Source organism: Rhamphochromis sp. 'chilingali' (assembly GCF_963969265.1).
Source record: "Rhamphochromis sp. 'chilingali' genome assembly, chromosome: 8".
Lineage (NCBI taxonomy): Eukaryota > Metazoa > Chordata > Actinopteri > Cichliformes > Cichlidae > Rhamphochromis > Rhamphochromis sp. 'chilingali'.
In genome coordinates, this window is record NC_137935.1 from 12,125,501 (window position 1) to 12,152,679 (window position 27,179).

Below are 27,179 nucleotides of genomic sequence, written 5' to 3' on the forward strand. Positions count from 1 at the left end.
GGATCCTGTTTCTTGACTTTTCCAGTGCCTTTAATACCATCCGGCCCTGTATGCTTCAAGAAAAACTGAACAGGATGGAGGTGGACCCCTGCCTGGTGGCTTGGATCTCCGACTACCTCACCGACAGACCACAGTACGTCAGGCTGAAGGACATCACGTCTGACACAGTGGTCAGCAGCACAGGAGCACCACAGGGAACTGTGCTGTCCCCTCTTCTCTTCACCCTGTACACCTCTGACTTCTGCTACAACTCTGAATTATGCCACATTCAGAAGTTTGCAGACGACACAGCCATCATGGGGTGTATCTGGGATGATCAGGAAGAGGAGTACAGAAGTCTGGTGAGGAACTTTGTCGCATGGAGTCACACAAACCACCTGCAACTCAACACCTCAAAGACTAAGGAACTGGTTGTGGACTTCGGGAGGTCTAGAGCAGGTCCACTGCCGGTTCAGATAGAGGGGGAGGAGGTGGAGGTGGTCAACAAGTACAAGTACCTCGGGCTGTGGGTGGACAATAAACTGGACTGGTCATGCAACACAGAGCACCTGTATAAAAAAGCCCAAAGCCGACTGTACTTCCTCAGGAGGCTGAGGTCTTTTAACATCTGCAGGAAGCTCCTGAGGATGTTTTACCAGTCGGTGGTTGCTGGAGTACTTTTCTATGCTGTGGTGTGCTGGGGGAGCGGCACAGCAAAGAAGGACTCATCCAGGCTGGAAAAACTGATCAGGAGGGCTAGCTCTGTGGTCGGCATGAAGCTGGACACTCTGGTGACAGTGGCAGAGAAAAGGACACTAAAGAAACTGATGGACATTATGGACAATGCCAGGCATCCTCTGCACACGGCCATTAACAACCAGAAGAGTCTGTTCAGTGACAGGTTGCTTCTCCCCAAGACAAGAACTAACAGACTTAAAAACTCCTTTGTCCCACACGCCATCAGACTGTTTAACTCCTCTCTGGAGGGGAGAGGGAGGGGAAACAGGAGGACAAAGGAGGGAACAACTAAGCTGTAGTGCCTCTTCACCTCACTGTGCAATACCTTTTGTGCAATACTTTTGTAAATAGTCAACAGTGCAATAGACCTCAATACTCGAAATGTGCAATTCATTCACTTGTATTTTTATTTTTTATTCCTATTTATTCTATTTATCCCCTTCGTATATTTTATTTATATTGTCTCTGTATTTATATATATATGTGTGTGTGTGTGTGTGTGTGTGTGTATATATATATATATATATATATATATATATATATATATATATATATATATATATATATATATATATAATTCTGTAACTCTGAAACTTCTGTCGGTGCTGTGCTTTTTGGAAATCGAATTTCCCAGAGGAACCCACCCGAGGGATTAATAAAGTTCTATCTATCTATCTATCTATCTATCTATCTATCTATCTATCTATCTATCTATCTATCTATCTATCTATCTATCTATCTATCTATCTATCTATCTATCTATCTATCTATCTATCTATCTATCTATCTATCTATCTATCTATCTATCTATCTATCTATCTATCTATCTATCTATCTATCTATCTATCTATCTATCTATCTATCTATCTATCTAAAGGCATTCAGTTGTTATAATGCTTTTGTTAACAAAGGCACCTTTGTGTCTCCATTTCTGTGTCTATTTGTACTTTCACGCCTGTGAAAATTGTTTATCTGTATGTGTGCAGATGTGTGCATATGAGCATGCTTGTCTGACAGGATATGAAGCAAGAAAGGCTGTGCGATCGCACATGGGGAACAGATAATCACACGCAGACAACACTGTCGCAGCCTGGAGCCCCACGAGGGGGGAAGGAGAGGGGGGTAAAAGGAAGAGCGAGCAGGAGCGAGAACGAAGATATGAAATAGGAAGGAGGAAGAAACCCAAGCAGTACACCACATCTGTCACTCAGCTCCACATAGATTTCTACTGCTTAGAAATGTTAATTGGGTGTTGCCATAAATGTTTATGTGGCATGTAGCTGCATTCGTTTCTGCCACTTAACATTCCAAGAAAATAAGAGCTTAACAGTGTATGAAAAAAATAGAGTACAGCATACAGTATATTGAGTTTTGTGAACAATAAAGTTATTTTTTGTTGCTGTTACCCTGAGCATCATTGTAAGACTGTATGCATGTTTTAACAGTTAACAAGGAAATGGAAATATTCGTCTGGATAGCGTCACATGGCTGCTATCAGCTCCAAATCTGCACAGCTCTCAGGGTCAGAATTTGGCATAAATAACATGAAAGCATGTATCCTTTCTGCTTTGTATTAATGGCTCAGGCTGCTGATGGTGTAATAGTGTGGGGATATTTTCTTGGCACACTTTGGGCCCTTTAGTACTAACTAAGCATTGTTTAAACAGCACAGCCTACCTGAGTATTGTTGCTGACCACATTCATCTCTTTATGACCACCGTGCCATATTTTGATGGCTGCTTCAAGCAGGATAGTGCACCAATTCACATGATGGTGAGTCCACTGTACTAAAATGGTCTCCACAGTCACCAGATCAGAATCCAATGGGGAACTTTTGGGATATGCAGCTGACAAATCTGCAGTAACTGTATGGTGCTGTCATGTCAGTATGAACTAAAATCTCTGAGGAATGTTTCCAGCACTTTATTGAATCCATACCATGAAAAATTAAGGCAGTTCTGAATGTAAAGGGAGTCCAACCCTGTACTAGAAAGTCCACTGTGGTAACGTACAGAGGCAGAAAGTGTCATTGATCAAATACTTATGGATCCAGTGTATATGCACATGCCTAAAGTACACATAGTACTTAAATTTGTCCCACTAGTCGTGGACTTGTTTACTGGTCTTCAATGCTGCTCATTATCAGCATATTTCGATATATTTCTGGGTATATTTGTAAACTTTTTTTCCTTTGGATTTGGCAGAATAATACAAATGCAAATTCTAAGCAGAATAATAAGTAGAATATATTCAAAGAATTCAAAGTCTCCTACGCTTGGGTTTTGTTGTGAGTACTAAGTTGCCTCTCCGTCCTCACTTCTGTGTGCTGTAGATTTCTGCCTTAGCGTGTGTTGCTGTACAGCAGCCATGTCATGTAGATTGGGAGCAGCTGGGATTGTTAGGCACAGACTGTGAGTGCATTTGATGGTTGCAGTCAGTGTATATAAACTGCACAGTCGTATGGGATGTGTGCGTGTGTATGCTGATGTGTGCAGTCAGCAGGTTTGTCATGCAGCAGGACTGGTGGGGTCCCCTCGAGTATTTTCTCAGTAGGGCAACAAAGCAGACCCTGATGCCAGCGGCGCTGAACAGATGGCTGAGTTTGTTAGCATGCCTATACTGTGCCAGAGGTCAGAGGGGCTTGTTTATCCAGTTACGAGACAGCATTCATCCAAATAAACACATAGTGAGGACTTACAAAATTACGCATGATTTATTTGCCTCATGTATATAAATGTCTCTCTCAGCAGCTTAAATTTTGCCACAAAAAAATGTTGAAATGATTTGGATCTGTGAAGGAGAGAAACATCTTGTGACCTGAGGGGTCTATTAACAATGTAGACTGAGAGAAAGAAAGATATTAAAAGCTTTATCTACCAGGAGGAAAATCCTAAAATGTTTTCTGAAAGCAGTTCATAGCCAGCAGATCTTGGGTAGAATTTGAGCAGCTGCATCCTGAATAAGTTGAAATCTGTATCTTGTGAGGCACACAACCAACTCCAGTGATAACAAATAAATGCCACCAACCAGCAGCACAGCTTCTCTGGATGGTATTCTTTATTTAAGAGCTTTTTTTTTTTTCAGAAAAAATACCCTTCCATCAAGCTTTTCAATTTACATTTTCATATTTGACATCTGACATTTTTATGTATCATTTTTATTCATTTTCAAATAATCACACTCCTCAAAAGTCCAGGGAACGTTCGACCATCGCAGTAGAACACAAAGTCATTTAAACTTAGGAAGACTGACCCACATCACCGAAGGACGAATCGGTTTCTGCTGCTCTGGTGCAAATGAAAGTGATAACAGGGAGAAGCAACAAGATAGGCGCCCATGAAGGGCAGGATTTTATAGGTTTTGGGCTACAGGTGTTTTTTCTGCTAGTGTTCTTGTAGCTACTGGTAGTATGAGATGGTACATGCAGTTCATTCAGGTCGCACAGGTACTCTAGCTTTTCCAGGATGGCACATTCATACGTGACGTTGCAAGAGGTTCAGCTGTGTCTCCCAGCACAGTTTCAAGAGTTTCGAAGAAATATTACATGAGATGAGCTGGACAAGGCCGTAGAAGGGCACCAGCAATCAGCTCCTTTATGTGAGGGGAAACAGGAGGAGCACTGACGGAGGCCTACAACATGATAAATGGTTAAAGGACTGGTTCTCATATACCGCTTTTCTACTCTGAGTACTCAAAGCGCTTTAGACAACTGCCTCATTCACCCATTTAACATTCACACACATTCATACTACAATGGATGCATCACATGGGGTCACCCAATGATATTTGGCATGCAGACTGGAGCAGACAGGGATTAAACCACCAACCTTCCAGTTAGTAGGTGACCTGCTCTACGCCACAGCCACCCCAACATGACCTCCACTCGGCTATTCATGTCCATCTTTCTGACTAAACGGCTAGAATCAGTTTAGTCGGACTGCTCACACAGCCATGTATCATCCAGCTCGATTGGCATTCGCTAGAGAACACCAGACCTGGCAGGTGTGCAACATGGAACCCATTCTCTTCACAGGTGAGGGCAGGTTCACAGTGAGAATATGTGACAGAGACGTGAAAGAGTCTAGCGATGCTGTGCCGAACGTTATACCGCCTGCAACATTCACCCTAAAGATTCTATGCAGTCATAATACGTCAGTGTAGGTTTTATGTTGAAAATGCACTTGCAAGTTTAAGTTAAATGTTTGTTTTTTAATACACTCTTTGTGGATTATTCTCCCACACCTGTTTAGTACATCATGCAGCTTTGCTCTGTGTCACACATTTTGTCTTGCTTCTTGAGTCTATAGTGTATCTTGTTCAATCAAAGATGGGAAGGAAAAATGCTGCTGTTTTCTGTTCGCGTCTTTGCAGGAACACAGATAATTCACCATGATACTGGAACTCTAATGAATTGAATCACACTCCAGCAGACAGGAAACTTTGAGTGCGTTTTGCCATTTTCATAGACCCTGGGGAAGCTATAACTCTGTTGTCTGGAAGTTAGTCTCATCCTGCTGCTTTTGTTTTCCTTCCATCTGCTAAATCCAAGGTGATAAATGAGACAAAAAGAAGCCACCATTTTATAGACAATGACATTTTAAATCATAGTTACACTGACAGAATGACACACAAGGGGCATCCTGACAGAGATCAATATGTCACTATTTTCAACCTTTCACTTTCAGCTCTTGGAGATTTTTTCTGTAGAGCTGTTCTCATCTTCGCAACCCTCAATTTTCCTTTCCGTCTCTCATAGATAACTTATGAAATATCTCAGTATGACAACAGATGCATTGACGCACTCTGTTCGCCTGCTGTTAGTGTGTGCCTGCCTGGGCCTAGAGCCACTGGAAATGGCCACGATGCCACTGAACTAGGGCACTGTCAACTTCCCACTGGGTACTTTCTAGGTTAGATCAATATGTGCTTCATAAAGCCCATATTGACCGGGGGGACTCAGACGTCTGAGAGAAGAAACACAAGAAAATGAAAAAGAAACGCAGATGGTAAGAATCCCCCCACCCCCGCAGCAAAAAAGTCTGCTGTAGATGGAAGAAAATGGTTTAGCTTTAGCCACAGGAAGGCAAGTTTATACCACTGAGCTGCGCCAACAGAAACATGATTTTGCCAGTTTGCACCCATATCAGACAAATGCCTCACTTAATGTTGAAGCCAGGAGGAGCGCAGCATGTGTGCTGTTTTCACAAATGACGAGGTGAGGAGTGAAGCTCTGATCTTTCCTTCGTCTTTCTCTTTACAACCTGCTGAATGCAGCTGTTTGCTGCCCATTGGCAGCCAGGTCATTTTTCATGTTTCAGATGTAGGTTTTATTTATACTGGCATTTTTTGGATGCAATGTCATTGTCCTATCTAGTTTAATCAGTAAATGATATGAGAGAATCAGGATCCGCTGGCTTTATTCTCTTTAGGACATCAAAAATCTAAACTGCTTTGGATGTCACTGCAACATTTCCTTTTCCCCAAGCCAAATTAATCTTATGTCACTCATTCAGCCACAGTGATATTATTCTGCGAACATATAATGAAACCTATTTCAGCTTTCCGCTTTTTGGTACTGCTCCAATTTCTCCAGGTTTCACTCAAGATTTTCATTTCTCGCACACTGTTCCAAGTGATTCTGTTAGTGTGTCTATGGTCAGATTTTTCGAGTGGTTTCACCTTAAGATGTCTTCAGGTTTTATTTGCTGAAAGTGAGTGTAGAGCTTTTTGTGAGTCATTACTCTTAAAGTTTTTCCATCATTTCTCTCAAGCGAACCAAAACAGGTTTAAACCAGAAGATTTCTGGTCTGCGTCTATCAAGCATAATTGTTATGGTTTGTAGGTTTTTGGGTTATTTTGAGTTTTCTGGCTGTTTCTGAGAATTTTTTGTCTGCTTTTCATTTTTACCTCTCATTGTCCTTGATTAGTTTTTTGCTGGTTCTTGTATCCCAGGTATTTCCACTCCCCCAATTAGTCCTTGTTGTGTTTATAGCATCAGTTTTCCTGGTGTCTGGCTCTCTGGTAATATCCCCTCCTCTGTATTTGTGATTGTATTTGTTGAGAATTTAAAATGTATGTTCTGGACTTTTTGTACTATTTGTGATTACTTCTTTCTGTGTAATAAAAGTTTGGTTTTGGTTTATTCATGTCAGTTTGTGAGTCACTCCCTTGCCATAGGGCCAAATGCCAGGCCAAATGTTTGACCTGGCAGAGTTTCATTCTGGATCCCCTTCTTGACACAGCCTCAATTTGTGTCTCCGTCCGGACTTCAACCAGCTTTCACAGTAATATGTTAAATAGTTCCATTAATTAAATGGTGTTCATAATTTTATTAAGACACATGCATGTCTTGAAAACAAAACAGTTTTTCAAAGCTTAAAATGATGGATTTAAATAAAGACAAAAGCTGTTGAGAATTGTGTCGGTAGCTTTATGTGCTTGTTTGACATGCTAATGGTGCTAATGGTTGGGGAAACTGAAAAGTCAACAGTTACTTCTTATTTTAATTATTTTGTGCAGACAATAAAGCAAGAAAGTTCTCGGTTTGAATCCAGACTGTTCTTCACTCTTCACCTGTTGTTATATCAGTGGCCTCATGTTTGACACATTAATGAATAATCAAAAAGTAGATACAGCCATCATCTTGTCAAGCAGCTGAGGTTTTGTATTTGCTGTCAATTTCCACAACATTTTGCTCTTCGGCAGTGTTTGCACGCTAAAATATTTCAAGGTTTTTGGAAGAACTTTTCTACCCTACTTTCCTATTTCAGTAAAAAAACCCAAAAAACTTACTCCATTGATTTCCTGTTACTTTGTGACTAAAATAGTGCAGTATGCTAAGTCCCCTGTGTGTGCTGATCTGTTCTAGACAAGCAGGCAGTTGGAGGCAAGCTGTGGGCTGGGAACTGGGTAGAAGGAAGCCGACGGTGCATGAGTCTGTGAGCCTCCCATGACAGTCAGTCCCAGACGAGGGGGCCAAATAAACAACGAGCGAGTGAGCGAGCAGAGCACAGAGCTGGGCCTTAAGCCGGGAGAGAGAAAATAGAGAGACAGGAGAGAGCTCAGGAATAGGATGACACAGCATGCAGAGGCTTCCGGAGAGGGTAATGAGTTTGGCCAGGTTCCAAAGAAATGCTGCACCTTCAAAAGGGAGGGAGAGATACTGGTGGATATTAAAAAAACAAAACACAAACTGTGCCCTCATCTTTCTTTCTGCGTCTCACGTGATGCTTTGCTGTAGATGCTGCCACAGAAAAAACTACTGTTTGCTGTTTGGTACTGATCTCTGAATCTCATGCTTGTTTTATTTGAGCCTCAGGGCATATTGAACCACTGCACAGTTTGAAGTCGAAATAGAGAGAGATGAAGAGGCTTTCGTAATGTTGACCATATTCACTAATGAATATCCGTTTATGCTTTTGTTATTAGTGTGTCTGGCTGAAGTATCTCCTGCCGTGACCCATTCTTTCCTTTTCTCTGTCTCTCTTCCTTCCTTCGTTCTCCCTTGCTGCTACTTCCTGCCCCTATACTTTACTCATGCAATACAGAGGGTCTGTACCAGCTGGGAGGCCCACGCTGTGCCCCTCAGAGCAGCATTGAAGGAGTGGACGATACAGAGGTAGGACCATTACAAAACAGCCTCTGTTCACTAGTAGCCAATAACATGGAGGAGTACTCATCCCTTTCACAAAATGTTGCCCTTATTTTTTCTCTCCCTTTCACTCCCTTGTTTAACGTGTCCCTTTTCAACACCCTTGCAGAGAAAATGTAAGACCCATGTGCTAATACTTGTGGTGCATGGGGGAAACATCTTGGACACAGCGGGCGGAGATCCCAGCACAAAAGCTGGCGATGTGGCCACGTTGGCCTCGGTGCTCGACAAGGTTACGCGGGCGCATTTCCAAGCTGCTGCCGAACACGTGATGATCAAGCTGGTGCCATGTCCAGCTGTATGTGCTGAAGCCTTCTCTCTGGTGTCCAAGTAAGTGCTGATGCTAAACCACACGCCCTCATGTACTCTTGACATTTTAAAGTGTTGCATACCTGGATAAAATCCAGATGATTTAATTCTCTTTCATTCATATTTAGCCACACAGGTGACAGATCAATGGCAAAACATAACTGGAGAAGGGCACAGAGGCATGGTGAATAGTTTGATAAATGTGAAAATGGTGTGAATCATGTGCTGTGGCCTTCACCGCTTCCAGATCTACCGAAAATTAAAGACCGAGGAAAAGAAATATGCCAAAATATTAGCTGAAGTCAAGTATCAAATGAGGAGATATTTTTGGAAAGAGTGATGTTCGCCCGTGCAGCGAATTTCACAACTGAATGAGAATAAAAGCTGTATTTCACGCTCCGTGTGACCCAGACCTTGCTATGGCACTTTTAAGAACTCCTAGGGTTATCCCTTTCAGTGAACCAGAATTTTTCAGTTGCCAGTACAATTTCTTGTCGGAAATTAATTATGTGGAAACACAGCCTTTCACACTTTAAATAGAATAATGTGCCTTCTGCTGCTTGGATGGGAGGACAACATGAACTAGTGGCCTCAGGCAGCTCTGATAAACACCTTAGTGTGATATGAAGTATCTAAAATGATATAAAGTTAAGTAGAATGGATGAACACTGTGGGAAAAGTGACACCAGATTTTATAATCAGCTATTTTGTTGATTCTGTCGCTGCAGACTGTAAATCAATGACAACTCTGTAAAAGGTCCTGTGCTTGTCAGTGCATTAGGCATTAGAATGAGTTGGAACACCTTTAAAATTTACATTTCAAAAGTAAAATTAGTATAAATATTAGCAGATAGTCAGTTTATTTAGTTTTGTCTTCTTGCTTCACCCACAAGTTTCCTGAACAGCTGATATTGGGTCACATGTTTAATATCACTACACACCCATACTCTAGTGAATGAATGAAAGATGTCACTGACACACTAATAAACCAAAGTTCCTCATATCAATGATATGTAACTTGAAGAAAAGTTAATGCTAATGCTATTGCATTAACTTTCTTTCTTTCACATGCGTAAACATTTGGATGGACTATGAGTGAGACATGAACACTCATGGTCCACTTTCCATATTTAAAAAATGAATGACAGCTAACATGGCTTACTCTCACAACCTGCCCAAGTTTACACACGGGAGTTAAGTGTGTTGGAGAGAGTTAGGAGTCTGTGATTTCACTTGTCAGCTGATGAATAAGTCAATGATTATGAGGCATGACGCTGAGCAGTTTCATGCTGTCACATTGTAATTTGTTGCCCGTAGTAAGCTGCATTCCAGCTCGGTTCTTTAGACAAGGAAAACAAAGGGAAAAAGCCAAGTGCTCCATAAGGTAATTGTCCTGTTTCTGTAGCTTTTTATCTTAATTTCTTCCTATTTTGATTGAAAGCTTCAATTACAATGAAGGAGCAATTAATTCTGTATTTTTGAAGAAGATGCTTGAAGAATGTGCATGTCTGCAGGAATTAATGCCCAGTGCTGCTCAGGTGGTGAAGGTCAGCCACACTTCTGTCTTAATTAGCATGCTCAGGGCATTTCTCAGGCCCCATAAGCATGTGATCATGTGGAAAATATAACCCCTAAACTTTTTAAATGTTGCTTCTAATTGTTAAAGCTCCCCTTTAATAGTAGAGGTGTCTTCTTAGTGGATAAAATTAATGCTTAAATGACTTCATACAGTTTCCTCTAAGGCCTCTCCAAGCAATGATCTGTTTGGTTAATTAGCTACTGTTACTTTGCATTCAGGTTTCAGTTTCAAGGGGGCGGGGTTAATTGTAGACATTGTTATATTAACATGGTAATGAACAGACGTTAGCAGATGACTCTTTCTTTATGATATATTAAACATCTCCATAAACACTCACAGCTCTTATTCCTTGCAATTGAAATTGATGGAAAGCTGCTGGATGGTGTTTAGGAGATATAGGCGGCAAAAGCATGACTTTCTCCTTCCTTAGTCTGAACTGCTGACTTTTCAGACGGCTGCTTAAGCGTAACTAATAATTTCATTTTACATTTAATGTCACATGTCCCAGTGGTCAACAGTTTTGCCTCTGACAGCGTCACTTTGTTTTCACGGCTCCCCAATTATATGCCGAGGATATTTTTTGTTTGACTTGTCACTAATCACCGTGGCTGAAAGAATGTGTTTAGCAGTCAAGTCGAGGCTTCTGTTTGGCGTTGTGATTGATGCTAGCTGGAGAGAGGTACAGACTGGAAGCAAGACAAGTGTAAAGAGATTTGAGTTGTGTAGCTGCTCAGCAGCTTGACGTCTGCTTTGCTTTCACCACATCCAGAGATAAAATATTCATGACAACAGTTTCCCATTGCAGTAGAGCGGAACTGAGTTATATGGCTGCGTGTCTCGATTGTCTGTAATTGAAAGCGTGTGGACACACAGGCACGCATGAAATTTTGCTTAAAAAACAATTCTTATTGCAACAGTGTGTCAACCAAAGCTGTTTTGCTGGGAGATAAATAAATGATTAAATAAAATTAAGAGATGGAGAAATGTATAACTAAAGAAACAATTTACGCACACATACCAATACATTTAGGATTATTCATGTGTCATACATTTATTCTCTGTTATTTTATTGTTTATTATTGTTATTGTCTCTGTTATGATCAAAGTTTAATTGACGATGAGTACCACGTTTGTGACTATCATCATTCTTTGTTAACTCAGGCTTTTTTGATTCAGAGACTGTGCTCACTCACGTAATTGTGAGCGTGAGACACATCGTTCGACTTTTCTGCATAAAACTTAAGAATTAAGGGCTTGCTCCATTCAGATGCATCATCTGAAGAACCGGTGATAGAGCTCTCTAAAGATCTAGAAAAATAACAGTAAAATCCGATGCTGCTGCTGCAAAATAATACAAGATAGTAATACTCCTAAAAAAAATCTTTAACCTTTTGATTAGATCATTACAAGTGCAGGTGAAATAAATAGTTATTATACTTATTTTCTGCTCGGTGTGCTGCTGTTTGTTTCTAACATGAGAGATTAAGACTGCAGACACACAAACATTAAAGGTTACTCAGTGTGTTCATTTCCAACTTTGTCTCACGTGTGAAAATCTTTAGTTTGCTGTCAGATCAAAGTAAAATTTATCCTGTTGATCCAACAGCTTGCAAATTAGGAAGGAGTATTAGTGCCACATTAAGAAAAATAAATGTTTTGAGAATAAATTTGAAGTTTCAAGATTAAAATCGTAATTCAGTTTTGAGAAAAAAGTCAAAATATGGAGATTACAGTTGTTGTTTCAGGACAAACTGCCACGGTTGCTGGACCCTCTGAGTTAGTGAAATCGTACTTCAGAATCGGTTTTGAAAAGATGCTTGTGGTCAGGCAGAAAAACACAAATGCAGGCGAGTGGATTATCACAAAAGGGAATGGCTTGAAATGGACAGATGAAAGGTTATCAATGGTGATATCCTGGTGCAATACAGATATGTATGTCTTATCACAAGGTGGCTGATCAGTTTGTTTCACCAACTCATTTAAACACGGTTTTGTAAAGGGTAGAGCAGCCATGGCAGTTTGTTGTGAAACAGTAACGGCAATCTTCACATCTCAAAATACATTTTCGACTTTGAAACTTCAAATTTATTCTCAAAATGATCAACAATATTCTTTTCCCCTAATGTGCCCCTAATATTCCGTCGCAGCAAATGTTTTTGTAGTTTCTAATTTGTGCTCTAGCTGCTTTTCCAGCAGTATGAAAAAAGAAGGCTCAGCAGCAGATTTAAAAAGACAAACATAAAAATGTATCCACTTACTGGGTCACCAGCTGAATACATGGAAATTCCAGAGACAATGTAAAACACACAGTATGTGCTGCTGAAACCGAAGCAGGGAATCTATGTCACACTTTATTTATTGCGAATCCTACTGTTAATAAACTAAAAAAAAGGTTCCAGCCCATTTCAAACAGAAACTCTGAACATCACCTGTTTTGGACTAGGTTATGTATTGAGTTACCATGGTGATCCAGCCAGGTGAAACTCTGGCTTTTAAGGTCTACATGGCTCACTAAGCCAGTGATCTTGCTTTGTAGTACACCCTGCTGCTCTCGCTGTCATGGGGAGAGAAGACACTGAGAAACTACACTTTTTGCGTCAAAGTTCATGTATTTGTATAGTGAGAAAAGATTAGCTTTTCTTCTTTATTCGTCAGTACCTGTAGTACCTTACAGGATTAGATTGGACAAATATATTGCTATTGATATAAATAATAATAGTAATTCCCTACTTTTATGTACATTTCAATTTATTCATTCATTCACTGTTAAACTGTTTTATAGGTTAACCTGTTTGTACCATAACACATGTCAGTATGACTAATACACACTAAATGCTAAATACATATTGTAGCTGACAAAAAACAACTTGTCAGTCCTTTAATGTAGGCAAACCAGATACTGAAACATACATCTGCAGTGGTTTATCTGAATCTTTTTTACAATTGCCTGATAGCAGTTTGAAGTTGATATGTATTTCTGATCTGCAGTGAAAATATATAAAACTTTATTTTGGGCAGATGGCTCTAGGTCTTTAATATACTCTCACAATATGTGTGGTCAGTAGGGATTAATGGATGCCTACAAACATGAAGGCACATCACTCAGTCAACTGCACTTTTGTCATTTAACAGTGTTTTCTCTAATGATAGTGCTGAACTTGTGGGTGTTTGGAGTCTCATTTATTTGGATGCCAATATAAACATCTTAGGAATAAGCCACACAGAAAGGAATTACTGCAGTGTGGGTAATTTGTTCTCATTCTGGGTAACAGCTTGGCTGAAAATCACACCACGGAGTGGAGGTGGCAAAACCTCTTAGCGCCTCAAAGAGAAACTTTCACATAAACAAACAAACCTTGGACTCCGTTTGGTAGTTCCTTGTGTACCATATAAGGTTCCCATAGAGAATAAACATGTTTTTCAGTTTTCTTGTTGCTGTGTGTACAAGAGCTACTGTGTCCCACAAGGCTCAGAGCAGTTATTATTAGCTCCGCTGTACTAATGAACATACCTTGGAGTGCTGACGAGGAGCAGAGCGTCACAGAAACACATGCGTAATCCATAAACACAGTTGGAAAAAAAACATCCCACACGGAACGAGTTGGGAAAGCTCTCTGAACGTATATTACAGCACCATGGCACATCCAATTAACAGCAGCAACACAAATGCTCCCAAATTGATTTCCTCTGCAGCCTCAATTTAAATAGAAGCATCTCAGATTTTAAAATCTGAGCAGCAGGAGAGTAAAATATAATGTATTCAGTGCCACTGTACACCCATCAGTGTTCAGGCCAAACGAGGGCAGCTGCAAGGATTTTGACTTGTCCGTCTCCAGGGAGAATGACCTCTGTTTGGTGGGTAGAAGCTCATTATTCTGGCCATTGGTGACTGAGGACATGCCAATACTCTTTCCATGCCCCCTCTCTTTAATTAATAAGGCTCAGCAGAGTGCTGCTGCTGTTCATGTTAATGGCGTAAATGCTATGCAGTGCTAAGCCAGGCATTAAGAAATTGGGAGAGCAATTAGGCAGGAAATCTGAGTGACTTCAGAGTTTTTCAGTTTGCCGTTATGTGGCGAGAAGCGACAGGTTTGAAGGGCAGCATAACAAAGTCTGTCTCAAGGTTATGCTGTGTGCGATGAGGCTGGGTCGAGATTTAATTGGCTTACTTGGCTTTATCGTCTCTGCGCTTTGTTCGTGGAGCTCTTCATCATCGCATCATCACATTACTATGAACTGTCGAGGAAGACTTCAGTACGTATAGCAGGGTATTGTAAGTGGCACTGAGTAACTTAACATGGCAATTACAGGCAAATGAAAAACCCTCTCTCACTTCGAATGTAAAGGATAACCTTACAGCTGATATGATATGATGTTACCCATTTAAAAAAATGCTTCCTGTTATGGGAGTCTTCAGAGTCATGCGCTTTCATTACATGCAGATATTACGTATATATTCGTATATTCTTAGCTGACATTTTTTGAACGTGAGCTCGGAGATTTGAACGAGGTAAATGCCACTGCTCGTGAGTGCATGACTCATGAATTTAAATAATGATGGAAGAAACGTCACAGCGACATGAGGCACGCTCGTCTGTCAGTCAGGGAGATGCTGGTGCGTCTCTTTTGAGGAGCAAAAAGCCTCCCAAGTGGTACATTTGAATTATCAGCCATCTCATTGCTGTTTGATTGATGCCAAGTTCATCATTCCTGTGGTCTGCTATATTACATTAGGCTCTTAATTAGGAGTCTACATCCACCACTATACTGAGCTGTAAAATCCAGAACCAAAGAACCAGAAGTGTCAGTTTTGCTCTCAAAATTATTCGCCTAATATCACAGCTCTGTTTTTATTGATCACCAACATCGGAAAGGAAATCAAATCATTTTTATGATTAATTAGAGCCAATAAATACAGATCGGATTTGGATGGTCTGATAGCAAAACCCTGTTTCAAAGCACATGTTTGTCTTAAAAAAGATTGTAGTAATTGCTTGACATTAATTAGAAGAATGGATGTTGTGCAGAGAATAACCTGCAGCCTTCAAGGATGTTTTTATAAAATAGAGAAGAGTCTGGTTCATGCACATACAAACAAATCCTATTTGTGCACTCTTTCTAATGTAAAACAGTGGCTGTTCCATGGTATTAATACTAACAAGCGCTTGCATAATCAAGTAATTATACAACACAAATAATGAGTGTCTCACCTGACATTTGTGGAGCAGTGCAGCAGGTGTAAAACCTCTGTTCCTGTCGTGTGACTTGTGAAACCTCTTCAGAGGTAGAGTTGTGTTTGGAATATTAATCACAGGTTTTTTTTGCATTTCTCCAAAAGCAAGTGTGTTTTGTGAGTGTATGAGAGGAACATCTGTTAACACGACTTTAATAAGATCAGGGCCCTACAAGGCTTCGACCAAACCCACAGTGGTACTTAGCTGGGATGTTGGGAATTCTTTTCTCTCACCTCCAAAGCTCAATAAACAAGCAGTGGATAAACAATTTATGTTGATTCAATTTATGAGGTGAACTAATGTTTTTTTTTTAGCTCTTCTTCTACTTCTTCTGTTTTTGCACAACAAGCCTTGCTCCTGAGTAATATCCTGACATTTCTGTGCTGCAGTTGCCTGAACTGAATATTTCACAGCGGCCGCTGTAGAGGGAGTGACACTGTTGTTATGCGGATAGCTGCACCGTTCCAGCAACAGCGAATACATTACAAAGGATTTCTTTCTTTTTTCCCCCTCTGTCATTATAATTGATACCCGTATCTCAGTAGAGCAATTGCATGTACCCAAAAACTGTTGTCAAAAATGTAATGAAAACTTAAAAAGAAAAAAAAAACACAACTTAAACTTCTGTGAATTATCAGTGGTTGCTGATGGAATTTCAGCCTTGGTGTGGCATTGGTGGTTCTTTCTGTAATCAGAGCAGCTGATGGATGGTGGCAGAAGTGCAGCTCAAGGAGACAGTGCAGGGCAATGCCATCTTTTACTGTTTCCCCACGCTGTCACAAAAAGTGTTCCGTCTGATCTGTGTGCACGCATGCACGCTCAGTAAAAATGCACACTCTGCTCTCATTGCTGTAGCTGCTTGTTTACATAATTTTTATTTCTAGAGATTCTTCTACCTCTCACCTTGCCTGCCTACACAAACACATAACCACACACAAATGCATTTATGCCTACACAAGCTTTGTGGAAAAACCTGGGCTAAATTCAGATATCGTGTGCCATGAATGGATGTGGAATAATCACATAACACTGGAGGAACTTTTCTTGATGATGCTTTGATTTTAGACATCGTTAACTTCTTTGTTTTTTAATCTTTTTTGTTCATTTATTCTTACATGACAAGGAGATAAGCACAGCTGTTATAAGAAGCATCTTCATCCAATCCCTACAGTGTATATAAATTATTTGTATACCCTCTCCTATATCTATAGTCCAGATAAGACAAAACTAAGTTGTGTTCAAGCTATCAAAAATCAGCTAGGCTGTCCTTGAGGCCCGTCATGAAGTAGAAACAAACAGTGACAAATAGAAGACAGGTCACTGAGCTCCAAAAGACTTCATCAGTCTTGATTTTTTTTCAGGCCTCCCCCAAACATCAAAACCTCAGAAAAAAAAGTGGTTCTCTACATTAAAAAATCCATTGCGCCGGTGTTTTACGAAGTGGTAAAAAAAACCTTTTAAGGTATGAAATAATTATGAAATCTTCCTTCTTGCTCTTCATCCATCTATTCCTCTTTAAACTCTTCCCTCCTGTCCTCCTACCATCACCCCCTCCAGTCTCAACCCGTACAGCTATGATGAGAGCTGTGTGTCCAGCAGCGTAGACCACCTGCCTCTTGCTGCCCTTCCCCTCCTCGCCATTGTCTCTCCACGCTACCAGGATGCTGTGGCGACCATCATTGACCGGGCCAACCAAGTCTATCGCAGTTTCCTGCAGTCAGAAGACGGTCAAGGGTTCAGCGGTCAGGTCTGTAGTGCCTTCTTCTATTTAGAAAAGCGTTGAGAGGCGAGGGGAACTGCTACTCTCTTGTCTCTCATCATTTAGTAATGGGCTTTAGGCCATTTAATGGAAGTCAATGGAGCAAAGATTGCTTTTGAGTGGGCTTTCTAATGTGTGGAAACTGTGGGTGCTCAGACCGTCAGAGAGCACCAGATCTTGAATGTTTATTGGACCACATTTCCTCTTTTAGTTCTACATAACAACTTACAAGGCTCTTAGTCATGGGCTGTATCTCATAATGGGGAAATAATCTGTGAGAATGCTGTTCACAGTGGACCTGAATTCACACACTGGATTTGAGCCCTTAAATGCCAAATATGTGAACTATTTTAAATGTAGTTACAATTCGGTTCTTCAAGCACTATATGGTAAAAAATTGAAAATGCTCAGGACTTTATGGTGCATGACAAATAGTAAATACATGTAGCTAATGGGCAATGCCATCTACATTAACAGTCAGTATCCTCAAAACAGTTCAAGGACCATTATGATAAAGATAGTGATGTCAGTGCCTGTTAATCTTTGATTTGTGTGTGTGTGTCAATACTGTATGCTGTATGCTTGTTGATGTTGTGTTTAAGCTCATAATTTATTCTACTCCTGCTTTATGTCTAAAACTGCCCGGCATCCTTTCTCAGCATTTTCTCTCCTAGTAATTACTATTGTTGTAATTACCAAGTTCCAACACTGCATATTTTTAACATCATTAGACTGATGCGAAAATAAAATACTATAAATTGATGTGTTCAGTTTAATTCTGCAGACTAATTGCAATGTCTTCAACTCCAAAAGACACTGAAAACAAGCATTGGTAAAACTGATGTATTCAGTGATACAGAAGGAAAGTGCAAGGATATTTGTGTGACAAGTATTACTGCTTGCTGCTGAGCCAGATGCTACTTTTGTAGTCACAGAATTGCCTAAATACTGGTTAATTGACAAGAAAAAAAAGACGTATTACCTAAACTCACACAAAAAACAAAACAAAAAGAAAAACAAATTCAAAGTGTGTCCAGATTTTTGACTGGGAGTACATAAACTAACCAATTTGCTGACAAAAGGACTTCATGGCAGCCCGATTAGCAAAAACCTATTTATTGGCAGACAGATCCTAAAATACAAGACCAAAGGCAGACTAACAGAAACTGAATTCAAAAAATAATACAGAGAGATGCAAACAAACCCTAAGATAATAATGGAGGAGGATAAGCCTACATGTACATATGAGGTAATCAGAGAACAGGAAACAGGAGGGCGATGAGAGTCAGGCAAGCTTAATCTAGACAGTGAAGCAAGTGAGGTTGTGAACTCAAAACAAGACACAACTAACCAGAGACAACTATGCAAGAAAGTAAAGCAGGAAATGAAAGACTAGCAGAACTGAAACAAACTAATGTAACTGGAGACATTCTAGTTGTCCAAATTCCCAATATACCTGAGTGAGAATTATAACTTGGAGGGGCCTCTAATTATTGCATAAACTGTATCTTTGAGAATGCTTTTCTTGGAAATGTTTTCTCCATAAAAAATATTTGGGCAATGCAATACCCAAGGGAAATTGAGGAGTTGCTCACAGAAGTGAAACAGCTGCAGAATAATGCTGTACAGCAACTTTTTTAAATTTTTATTTTATTAGCTTTTACCTGCTATTTTTTATCATAACAACATTTATTATTGCTGTCCACTGATTAATGTACTACATAATTACAAAACACTAAAATTCCTTGCATACTAACTTTTACTAATGGCATACTGTGGCAGTTATTTTGTGGTACCTACAATATTCTGTTTGCATACAATAAGAAACTAAGACAAAGTCAGCGTCATGCCCTCTAGTTCCAGTAACATATGTTGTTTTCTAAATTCATTGCTCCAGTTCTACTATCACTGAGTGAATCTCATGTAGTGGGTCTCTATATCATATATTTTCTGTGCAGGTTTGCCTGATGGGCGACTGTGTGGGTGGTGTTCTGTGCTTTGACGCCTTGTGCTTCAGCAACCACCAGAGGCCTGGCAGCCCCAACAACAGCAGCAGGAACAATAGCACTGAGAGCCTGAAGGTAGGGACACAGACACTGATGATGCAGAGGGAAGACTATTACCGTCTAATGAAACAAAACACTTTCTGGACATGTATGATAATAAACATCAAAATTACATACCTGTGTTTTCCTGGGCCTTCGTCATACATTTGGGTCACAATTTGTACTCCATGCTGGATTTCAAGGAGATCTGAATATTCCTGAGGACTAGAGTTCCTGCAGTGTACATGTAACATATTCATCATGACATTTGTGCCGAACTGCCATCCTGAAGCAGCTTGTTATTTCCCTGTTCTACGCCTTGCATGATCCCAGCCTTGTACTCCCTCCCTCCTCTCAGCCCTATTTTTCCATTAAGATCCCCTCACATCTAATAGACTCACTCTTGCAGACAGTTTTCTCCTCCTCCATTTAACTGTTCACCTGGGAAAACAGATCAAGTCCCATCATGTTATGTGTAATTTCTGGGGTGTAACCACTGTCGTGACTTGAGGTCTTATAGTAGGTTGCATGTTTTTCTCAGGATAACTCAGGCCTGCTGGGGGAGTCCAGCTCGGGTTTGAGCTCTAGCAAGAGGCTGAGCAAAAGCAACATTGACATCTCCGCTCCCAACGAAGGCCAGGGCGGCCCACCACTCAGCCGTAAACAGAGCGACTCTTATGATGGAGACACCTCGTCCACTGGCCAGCACAGCTTTTTCTCCAGGTGAAACAGGATAAAAGAACTTAACCCACAACTAAAGAAATTAAGTGTCTTTAATAAAGTGAAACCAAGTGTTTTTTTAAGATAGTATCTATTAGTATTAGATTGTGGGTAATGTTGAAAATGGACAGGCCCTTTTTGACTTGCTGTTTTCTTTTGCATCATTTTTTCTATCCATTAGCCATTTAATCCCTAGTTTTCTTTATTTGTTTTCATAACATTCATCAATATTGTGATATTAAAAATAATACACCATAAAAGATAATTTTATTCATTGTTCAACATCTGTATCTGCTGGGCAGCCATTGTTGATCAGCAATGTTACAGCTTTATATGATGAACCAGATGTTGTGTGCTGGCCCTCTTCCAGGTTTGTCTGGAATACTTTGCCCTGTGTCACCCCTGTTCTGTATCAATATTTACAGCTTGACTGCACATCCTCTCTACCTGTCTATAGTCTGCTGGACTATAAATAGCCTGTTTGTACCTCTGCCAGCCAGTTTGTGATGGAGACTGAGAACTGCGGGTGAATATGACTGGGGCCTGAAGGGGGAACGACTGCCATGTTGACTTAGTTCAAGCAACCAGTGTTCCCATTGCATATCACATGCTCTACTAGGCTTACACCATTAAGCAGACACACTGAAAATAGGATCTCATCAATTCACAGTTATGCCACATAGTTCACATCAATGCCCCTTCTCACTTTTTGCTTCTACACTCCTGATTAAGCTCCTCGCCTGGGTCTGCCTTTTTTTCCCCTACAGTCATCATGAGGGCTTATTAAATCTCCTCTTGCATGGACATTATTCCTCAATTGAGAATTGCCCTTTTGATGGCTCTCACCCTGTAGTTTGCAATATTCCAGACTAAAAATTGCCCTTGAGATAATGCACAAATGATCACGACATTTCTCACGTGGAAATCCAGGAGGGTGTGCTATGCTTACCATTCATTTTACCATAGATGTCTCTGTTTGTTTGGATCAGTTTCAATGATATGTAGACAGACACAATTTCCAACAAAAAAGCACCAAAACACATTGTTAACATATGTAAATCTTATTTATTCAAACTACTCAGAAAAAGATGAGATTATGTGAAGATTGCTTGGAGAATGGCTGGCTAGCCCATCACAGAATCAGAGGTGCTTTAGCTTGATGTGGAGGCATCAGTGTCAGATCTGTTTAGTACAGTAATGACACAGCATGCGTTCATTACTCATTAGGTCTCATAAAATGTCAACCATTCACACAAAAACACCACCACAAATGTGATGTGTGTCAGATTTATCTTAAAAAAAAATGGGACAGCCACTAAACAACAAAAACAATGTTTCACTTCCTATAAAAACAGGGCCAAATAACACTCATTGAGCTATAGCACACTCCAGCATCTTATGGACAGCAGAAATAAATTTAACATGAAAATGTATTTAAACAATATATATTCAGTGTTTTAGTCATCCAAATCCCAAGGGTACCTCTACTGTGTAAACAATTCTCAATGAATCACACACAAACAAGAGTGCTTTCTTTTAATTTTCAGGAATTATTTTCTGTAGCAATGAATTTTCTTGCAAACAAAGACAAAGTGAAGATGTGGATGTGGTGTAGTTCACTAATGTGTGTGCAGAAATGTTAGAAATTCGCACAAAACGTTTCAATGAATTTGCACGTTTCATCTTTAGGCCCACTGATCATTGAAATCTCTTTGCAAACTGCCACACTCCATCTCTTACGTTTGCCTAGAGTTGTAACATGGATTCAATTCAATTCAGTTTTATTTATACAGCACCACATCACAACAACAATCGCCTCAAGGCGCTTTATATTGTAAGGCCGACCTTACGATAATACATACAGACAAAAACCCAACATTCATATGACCCCTTATCAACAAGCACTTTGGCAACAGTGGGAAGGAAAAATTCCCTTTTAACGGGAAGAAACCTCCAGCAGAACCAGGCTCAGGGAGGGACGGCCATCTGACGCGACTGGTTGCTGGTGAGGGGAGGAAGAATAAAAGCAATAAACTCACTGCACATGGCAAACAATTTGAATGGAAGTCATGATATCCAGCAAGTATGGCTATTAATTAGTTTTTCAGTACCATTAATTATTTTACAGATTTTTAGGATATGCAGTAATATAGAGTTCATTTAGCTGAGTGATGCATTTACATTTAAGACGGGCATGCTTTGTGTCCAGATGTTTGCAAGGCAGTTTGAATTTATATTAGCAAATTCAGGTAAATACAGATTTGTGTGTATTGTTTGTGAATGAAGTCAAGTGTGTGTGTGTGCGTGCGCGCACGTGTGTGTGAAGACAAAAGCTAAAAATAGAATCAGAAAGCAATCAAAGCACTATTGATTTGGCTTTTAAGGATGGCTGGAGACTGTTGGCTAATCCGTCCTCTTTGTGTAGGACTTGATGGGAAATGTTGGCTTGCTGGTAAGCAAATGGATCTCGTCATTCAGCAGCAGTGGGTTCTGTCTGAGACCAACTCGGCTGTTCAAACAACTGTCAGTGTGATGCAGACTGTGAAGACCGGGTGAAAAGCTGCTCTGGCTGAGTCATTTAGGCCCAGGGCTTGCAACAACCCCAGAATGTTAAAACATGCAAGCCTACATTTGAATGTGGACAAAGAAAAAGGATCACAAGTCAACTGCTCCAACATTCAACTGTTCACCATAAGAGATTTTGGATTACCTCTACTTTCATTTAAGTTGTCTTATTGCACATATAACCCTGCTACACTGCCAGCTTTTGTCATCATGTTAGCTGAATCCTGCACACACACGCCAGAAATCTGTATTAAAATGATCTTTTTGTATTAATTTCCTACTTGCTCATATTTTTCATGGAAAGCAGAGATGTTAAAAGTGATGAATGTACCTTAATCTATGTTAAGAGGGTGAAGCGTTTGTTTGAATGTTATGTACACACCAGTGATGGACTGTGTATTTTTGTCCATTTAATAACATTTTCCATTTAGCTACTGTGAATCATGAGCACTATCTTAATTCAGTAACATTTTTTGCCAAAGAAGAGCTTGTGAATTAGTGCATGTGAGCGTGAAGATAGCATGGTGATTCAATTTAGCTCAATTTATTTTGGAACCAAATAACAGGAAAAGTCATCTCAGGGCACTTTACGTATTGAGGCGGAGACCTTATATTAATTTAGATACGACAATTCCCTTTGAGCGGGACATTTGCTGACAGTAGGCAGTAAACTCTCTTTTAATAGGAAGGAGCCTCAGGCTTTGGAAAGGGGGACCATCTGCCCTGCATCTGAGGAAGGGCAAGAAACCCCCCTACACACAAACCCAAAAGAAATAGAAACATGTCATAGTAAATATAGGGGTTTTTTTTGCAATTTTTAAAGGGATTAAAGGCTTGTAAGCACTCGTAAAAGTGTCCTGGATATGTGTGGATACAGTGAACAGTATGTTTTATGAGAAAAAAGCATAGAAATATAAAATACATGAGTCTTATAAGTCCTCTATATAAAATACAAGTGTGTACTTTAAAGGGAAACTTTGAATGACATTTTTCTTATTTATTCTCTGTATGAGAATAAGCACTGAGCATGTTTGATTATTCAGGCAAGTAGCCAGAGATCAGAAACAAACACCTATAAATGGAGGTATGTGCAGAAAGACAGAGGAAAGAGAGGGAAATGGAAAAACTACAGGTGAGAGAAGGGCATACACTGTACACCTTTGGACTCTTAGACCATGGAACCAGTTAGTAGGGGAAAAAAGCTTGGTGGTGTTGATGGAGCTAAATCAGGCAGACAAATTGGGCCGCACTACATCATTCACATGTAACATGTCTTTCTGTTTTCGAGTGGTATAACAAACGCTCGCTCCCAATTTGGCGACCCATTCAAGCTATAAATTTCCCAACTCCCCCTCTGAGATGTCGGTGCTGCTCCATCACTGTTTGCTGTTTCAACCCCTTCCACCAACCGAGCATTTAGCATTAAGCGCCGGGGGGATGTTTACTCATCGCTCCCCAGTTTCTGCGTATTCAGATCCTAGATGTCAGAACTCTAATTATATTTTTGTCTTGTACTGAATTATGTTAAATGTGAGTTGCCTGTATGAATGATGTATATTATGTCTGTGTTTTTTAAACTTCCAGTTTGATGAAGGAGGGAACGGAGGTGCGTGGCGGCAGTAGTACTAGTCTGGTGTTGAACCCAGGCAGATTTGACTTTGAGGTATCGGACTGCTTCCTGCTGGGCTGCCCGCTGGGCCTAGTGTTGGCCATGAGACGCACTGTGCTGCCCGCTGTTCAGGGTAAGAAGGAGAAATGATGCAAAACATGTATTTAAGTACTGTAGTTTTAAATTTAATACAATCAATATGTTGTTTTTCTATGAAAACGTTGTAACAGTTTACACTGGGTTAGGGTGAACTGATTTTCACTTTGCTTTTATCACTTCACTTATCCAAAGGGCTCGCTTGACTCAGGTTGAAATCCTTTCTTATGGTCATGCTTGTCATTTGTGTTTTCTGACCCTCAGTGAGCCAGCTTCGTCCAGCCTGCTCTCAGATTTTCAACCTGTTTTACCCCTCGGATCCTTCAGCTTCTAGACTGGAGCCGCTACTGCAGCCTCTCTTCCACAAGTTGCCACCATTTGCTGTGCCACGCTACCAACGCTACCCTCTTGGAGATGGACGTTCGGTGCTCATAGGTAGGCCGAGTGATTTAAGCCTGGAAATCAATTTGCTGATATGGGAGGACTGCTGCTCCTGAATATTTCATTGCTTAATCTATTTTCTCATTTCTAATTTCATGAAATCTGGTTTGAATTCTGTTACTCTGACTGGATTACAGGGGTAGACTGACTACAGAGAGACTCAGTGACTTAGCAGTGTGAGTTCTCCCATTTACATTTATACAGGACACAGAGAGCCTTGATCCCATCTGTGTGTTTTTGTCCTATAGAGGCAGAACCGAAATTGCCCCCTAAAGCCTGTGGTTCAAGTAATTATACTTTATCTTCTTGTGGTGGAGTACCATTGGCTTGACACTTCTCTCTGAGGATCAGTCACAGTATGTGAGGTAGTCAGCTGTTAGATCTGGCACAGCACTGCTGTAATCTCTCTGGGATTCTTGGTTGTAGGGACTCCATAATGAGTCCCTGATTTATTTGGTGCATGTTTTAGCCCACTCTTGGGACATAAAGCTTCTCTCTTAACAGCAGTTATGATGCATCGTCTGGTTCCCCTTTCTCTCCATCCACCTACATTACTGAGAGAAAGTAGGACAAGGACTGATCGCTTGTTTTAACAGCCTACGGGAAGAGATATGAAGATAAGGCTTTGTGGGTTGGTGTGAGGCTTTAGAAAATTGTATACCCTGCTATTGAAGTGCAAGCTTTAGAAATATGTTGAACTAAGAGCAGATTTGTCAGTCGTGTCTACTCAGTTATGGGGAAAATTAATTTCCATTTTGCTTTCAACTATCCTTTTTTATTAGAAACCCTAAAGTGGTATACTACTAAGAAAGAAAAGAGCAGAAACAGTTTATTTAGAACCAGACATGCATGTAATTTTATCAGTTTCTGTGTCACACTTGTTTCCCCTTTAGAAAAGCTGGGACACAAGTGAACAAAAAACAATTTTGTGCACAAACAGAGATGATGTACATGTTTGTTTATGATTTTTGACAAATATTTGACGAAATGCTCGGCATTACACTAAAATAAAAATCAGTAAGTGTGACTCACACGAGTCTTGTTGCACATATGAGATGGCAGTCAAAAATTGGCTGCCCTGCCTGTCATAGTTTTGGGTTTCTGTTTCTGTTATTTCCTGTTTTAATTTTGAGATTCCTTTTTAAAAAATTGCTTTATGTTTTTGAAGATTGTTCTGCTGCACCGCTGTACAGTTAGCTCATTACTCACCCAGCATACATACTCTCCAATTACCTTTGCTTCTTTTGGCTACAGCCTGTTGATTGAAGGCTGGAACTTCAATGCAGTTGTCCTCTCTGTGGGTCCTTTCCTGTGAGAAGCTGCATGTCAGGCAACAAAAAATAAATAAACAAAGACTTCAGCATTGTTGTATTTCATTAAAAACAGGAATAAGCTATTAGAAACTGTCATGGCTGTATGCACGCAGGCAGGGATGGAGGACCCAAATGCAGACTCAAAAAGGGCAGATGTGAGCTTTAACAGCTTTATTGCTGGACACAAACTGAACTAAACCGGCAAGGGAGACAGGACACACCGCTTGGTGAGGGTACGACGTGACGACAAGTAGGAGCAGACACGGACACTAAATACACACACTCAGTAACAAGGAAGTGGCGCACAGGAGGGAGACACACCTGAATCTAATTGGCCAAGACGAGACAAGGGAAGCAAGACAGAATACACTAACCTGAGACACGGACCTTTAAAGTAAAACAGGAAACACACAGACAGAACTTACAGACACAGACTCACGATACTGATACATCAGGAACATAAGGAGAGGGACAACTAGACAGGAAAGGCGGGACCGGGGCAGGTACAGAGACACCGACCAGACACTAAACAGAGGGACCACTGAGTACAGGGACCAGAGACATGAGGAGCACAGGGACCAAAACCTAAGAGATAGAAATACCAAACAGAAATCAAATCCTAATATACATGAAGCAAGATGAAAACAAAGACTAAGAATAAAAACGAACAATGCAAAATCCAAAACACTGGGTCACTGACTCAATTCAATTAAATTCAATTCAATTCAATTTTATTTATATATCGCCAAATCACAACATAAGTCGCCTCAAGGCGCTTCATAGATACAGAGAAAAACCCAACAATCATATGACCCTCTATGAGCAAGCACTTTGGCAACAGTGGGAAGGAAAAACTCCCTTTTAACAGGAAGAAACCTCCGGCAGAACCATCTGCTGCGACCGGTTGGGGTGAGAGAAGGAAGACAGGATAAAAGACATGCTGTGGAAGAGAGACAGAGGTTAATAACAGATATGATTCAATGCAAAGAGGTCTGTTAATACATAGTGAGTGAGAAAGGTGACTGGAAAGGAAAAACTCAATGCATCATGGGAATCCCCCGGCAGCCTACGTCTATTGCAGCATAACTAAGGGAGGATTCAGGGTCACCTGATCCAGCCCTAACTATATGCTTTAGCAAAA

At 40.4% G+C, this 27,179-nt stretch overlaps 1 protein-coding gene across 3 annotated transcripts in view; it reads left to right on the forward strand.

Moving 5' to 3' along the window:
• Positions 1-27,179, forward strand: part of pitpnm3 (PITPNM family member 3) — a 105,721-nt gene that overhangs the window by 51,526 nt on the left and 27,016 nt on the right. For all 3 annotated transcript variants that reach the window (XM_080888877.1, XM_080888879.1, XM_080888878.1), the window contains exons 4-10: positions 8,265-8,335; positions 8,478-8,698; positions 17,048-17,237; positions 19,208-19,330; positions 19,836-20,017; positions 24,164-24,321; positions 24,549-24,719. In XM_080888877.1, the coding sequence (XP_080745003.1) occupies positions 8,265-8,335; positions 8,478-8,698; positions 17,048-17,237; positions 19,208-19,330; positions 19,836-20,017; positions 24,164-24,321; positions 24,549-24,719 (1,116 nt within the window). The remainder of the gene's footprint in view (positions 1-8,264; positions 8,336-8,477; positions 8,699-17,047; positions 17,238-19,207; positions 19,331-19,835; positions 20,018-24,163; positions 24,322-24,548; positions 24,720-27,179) is intronic.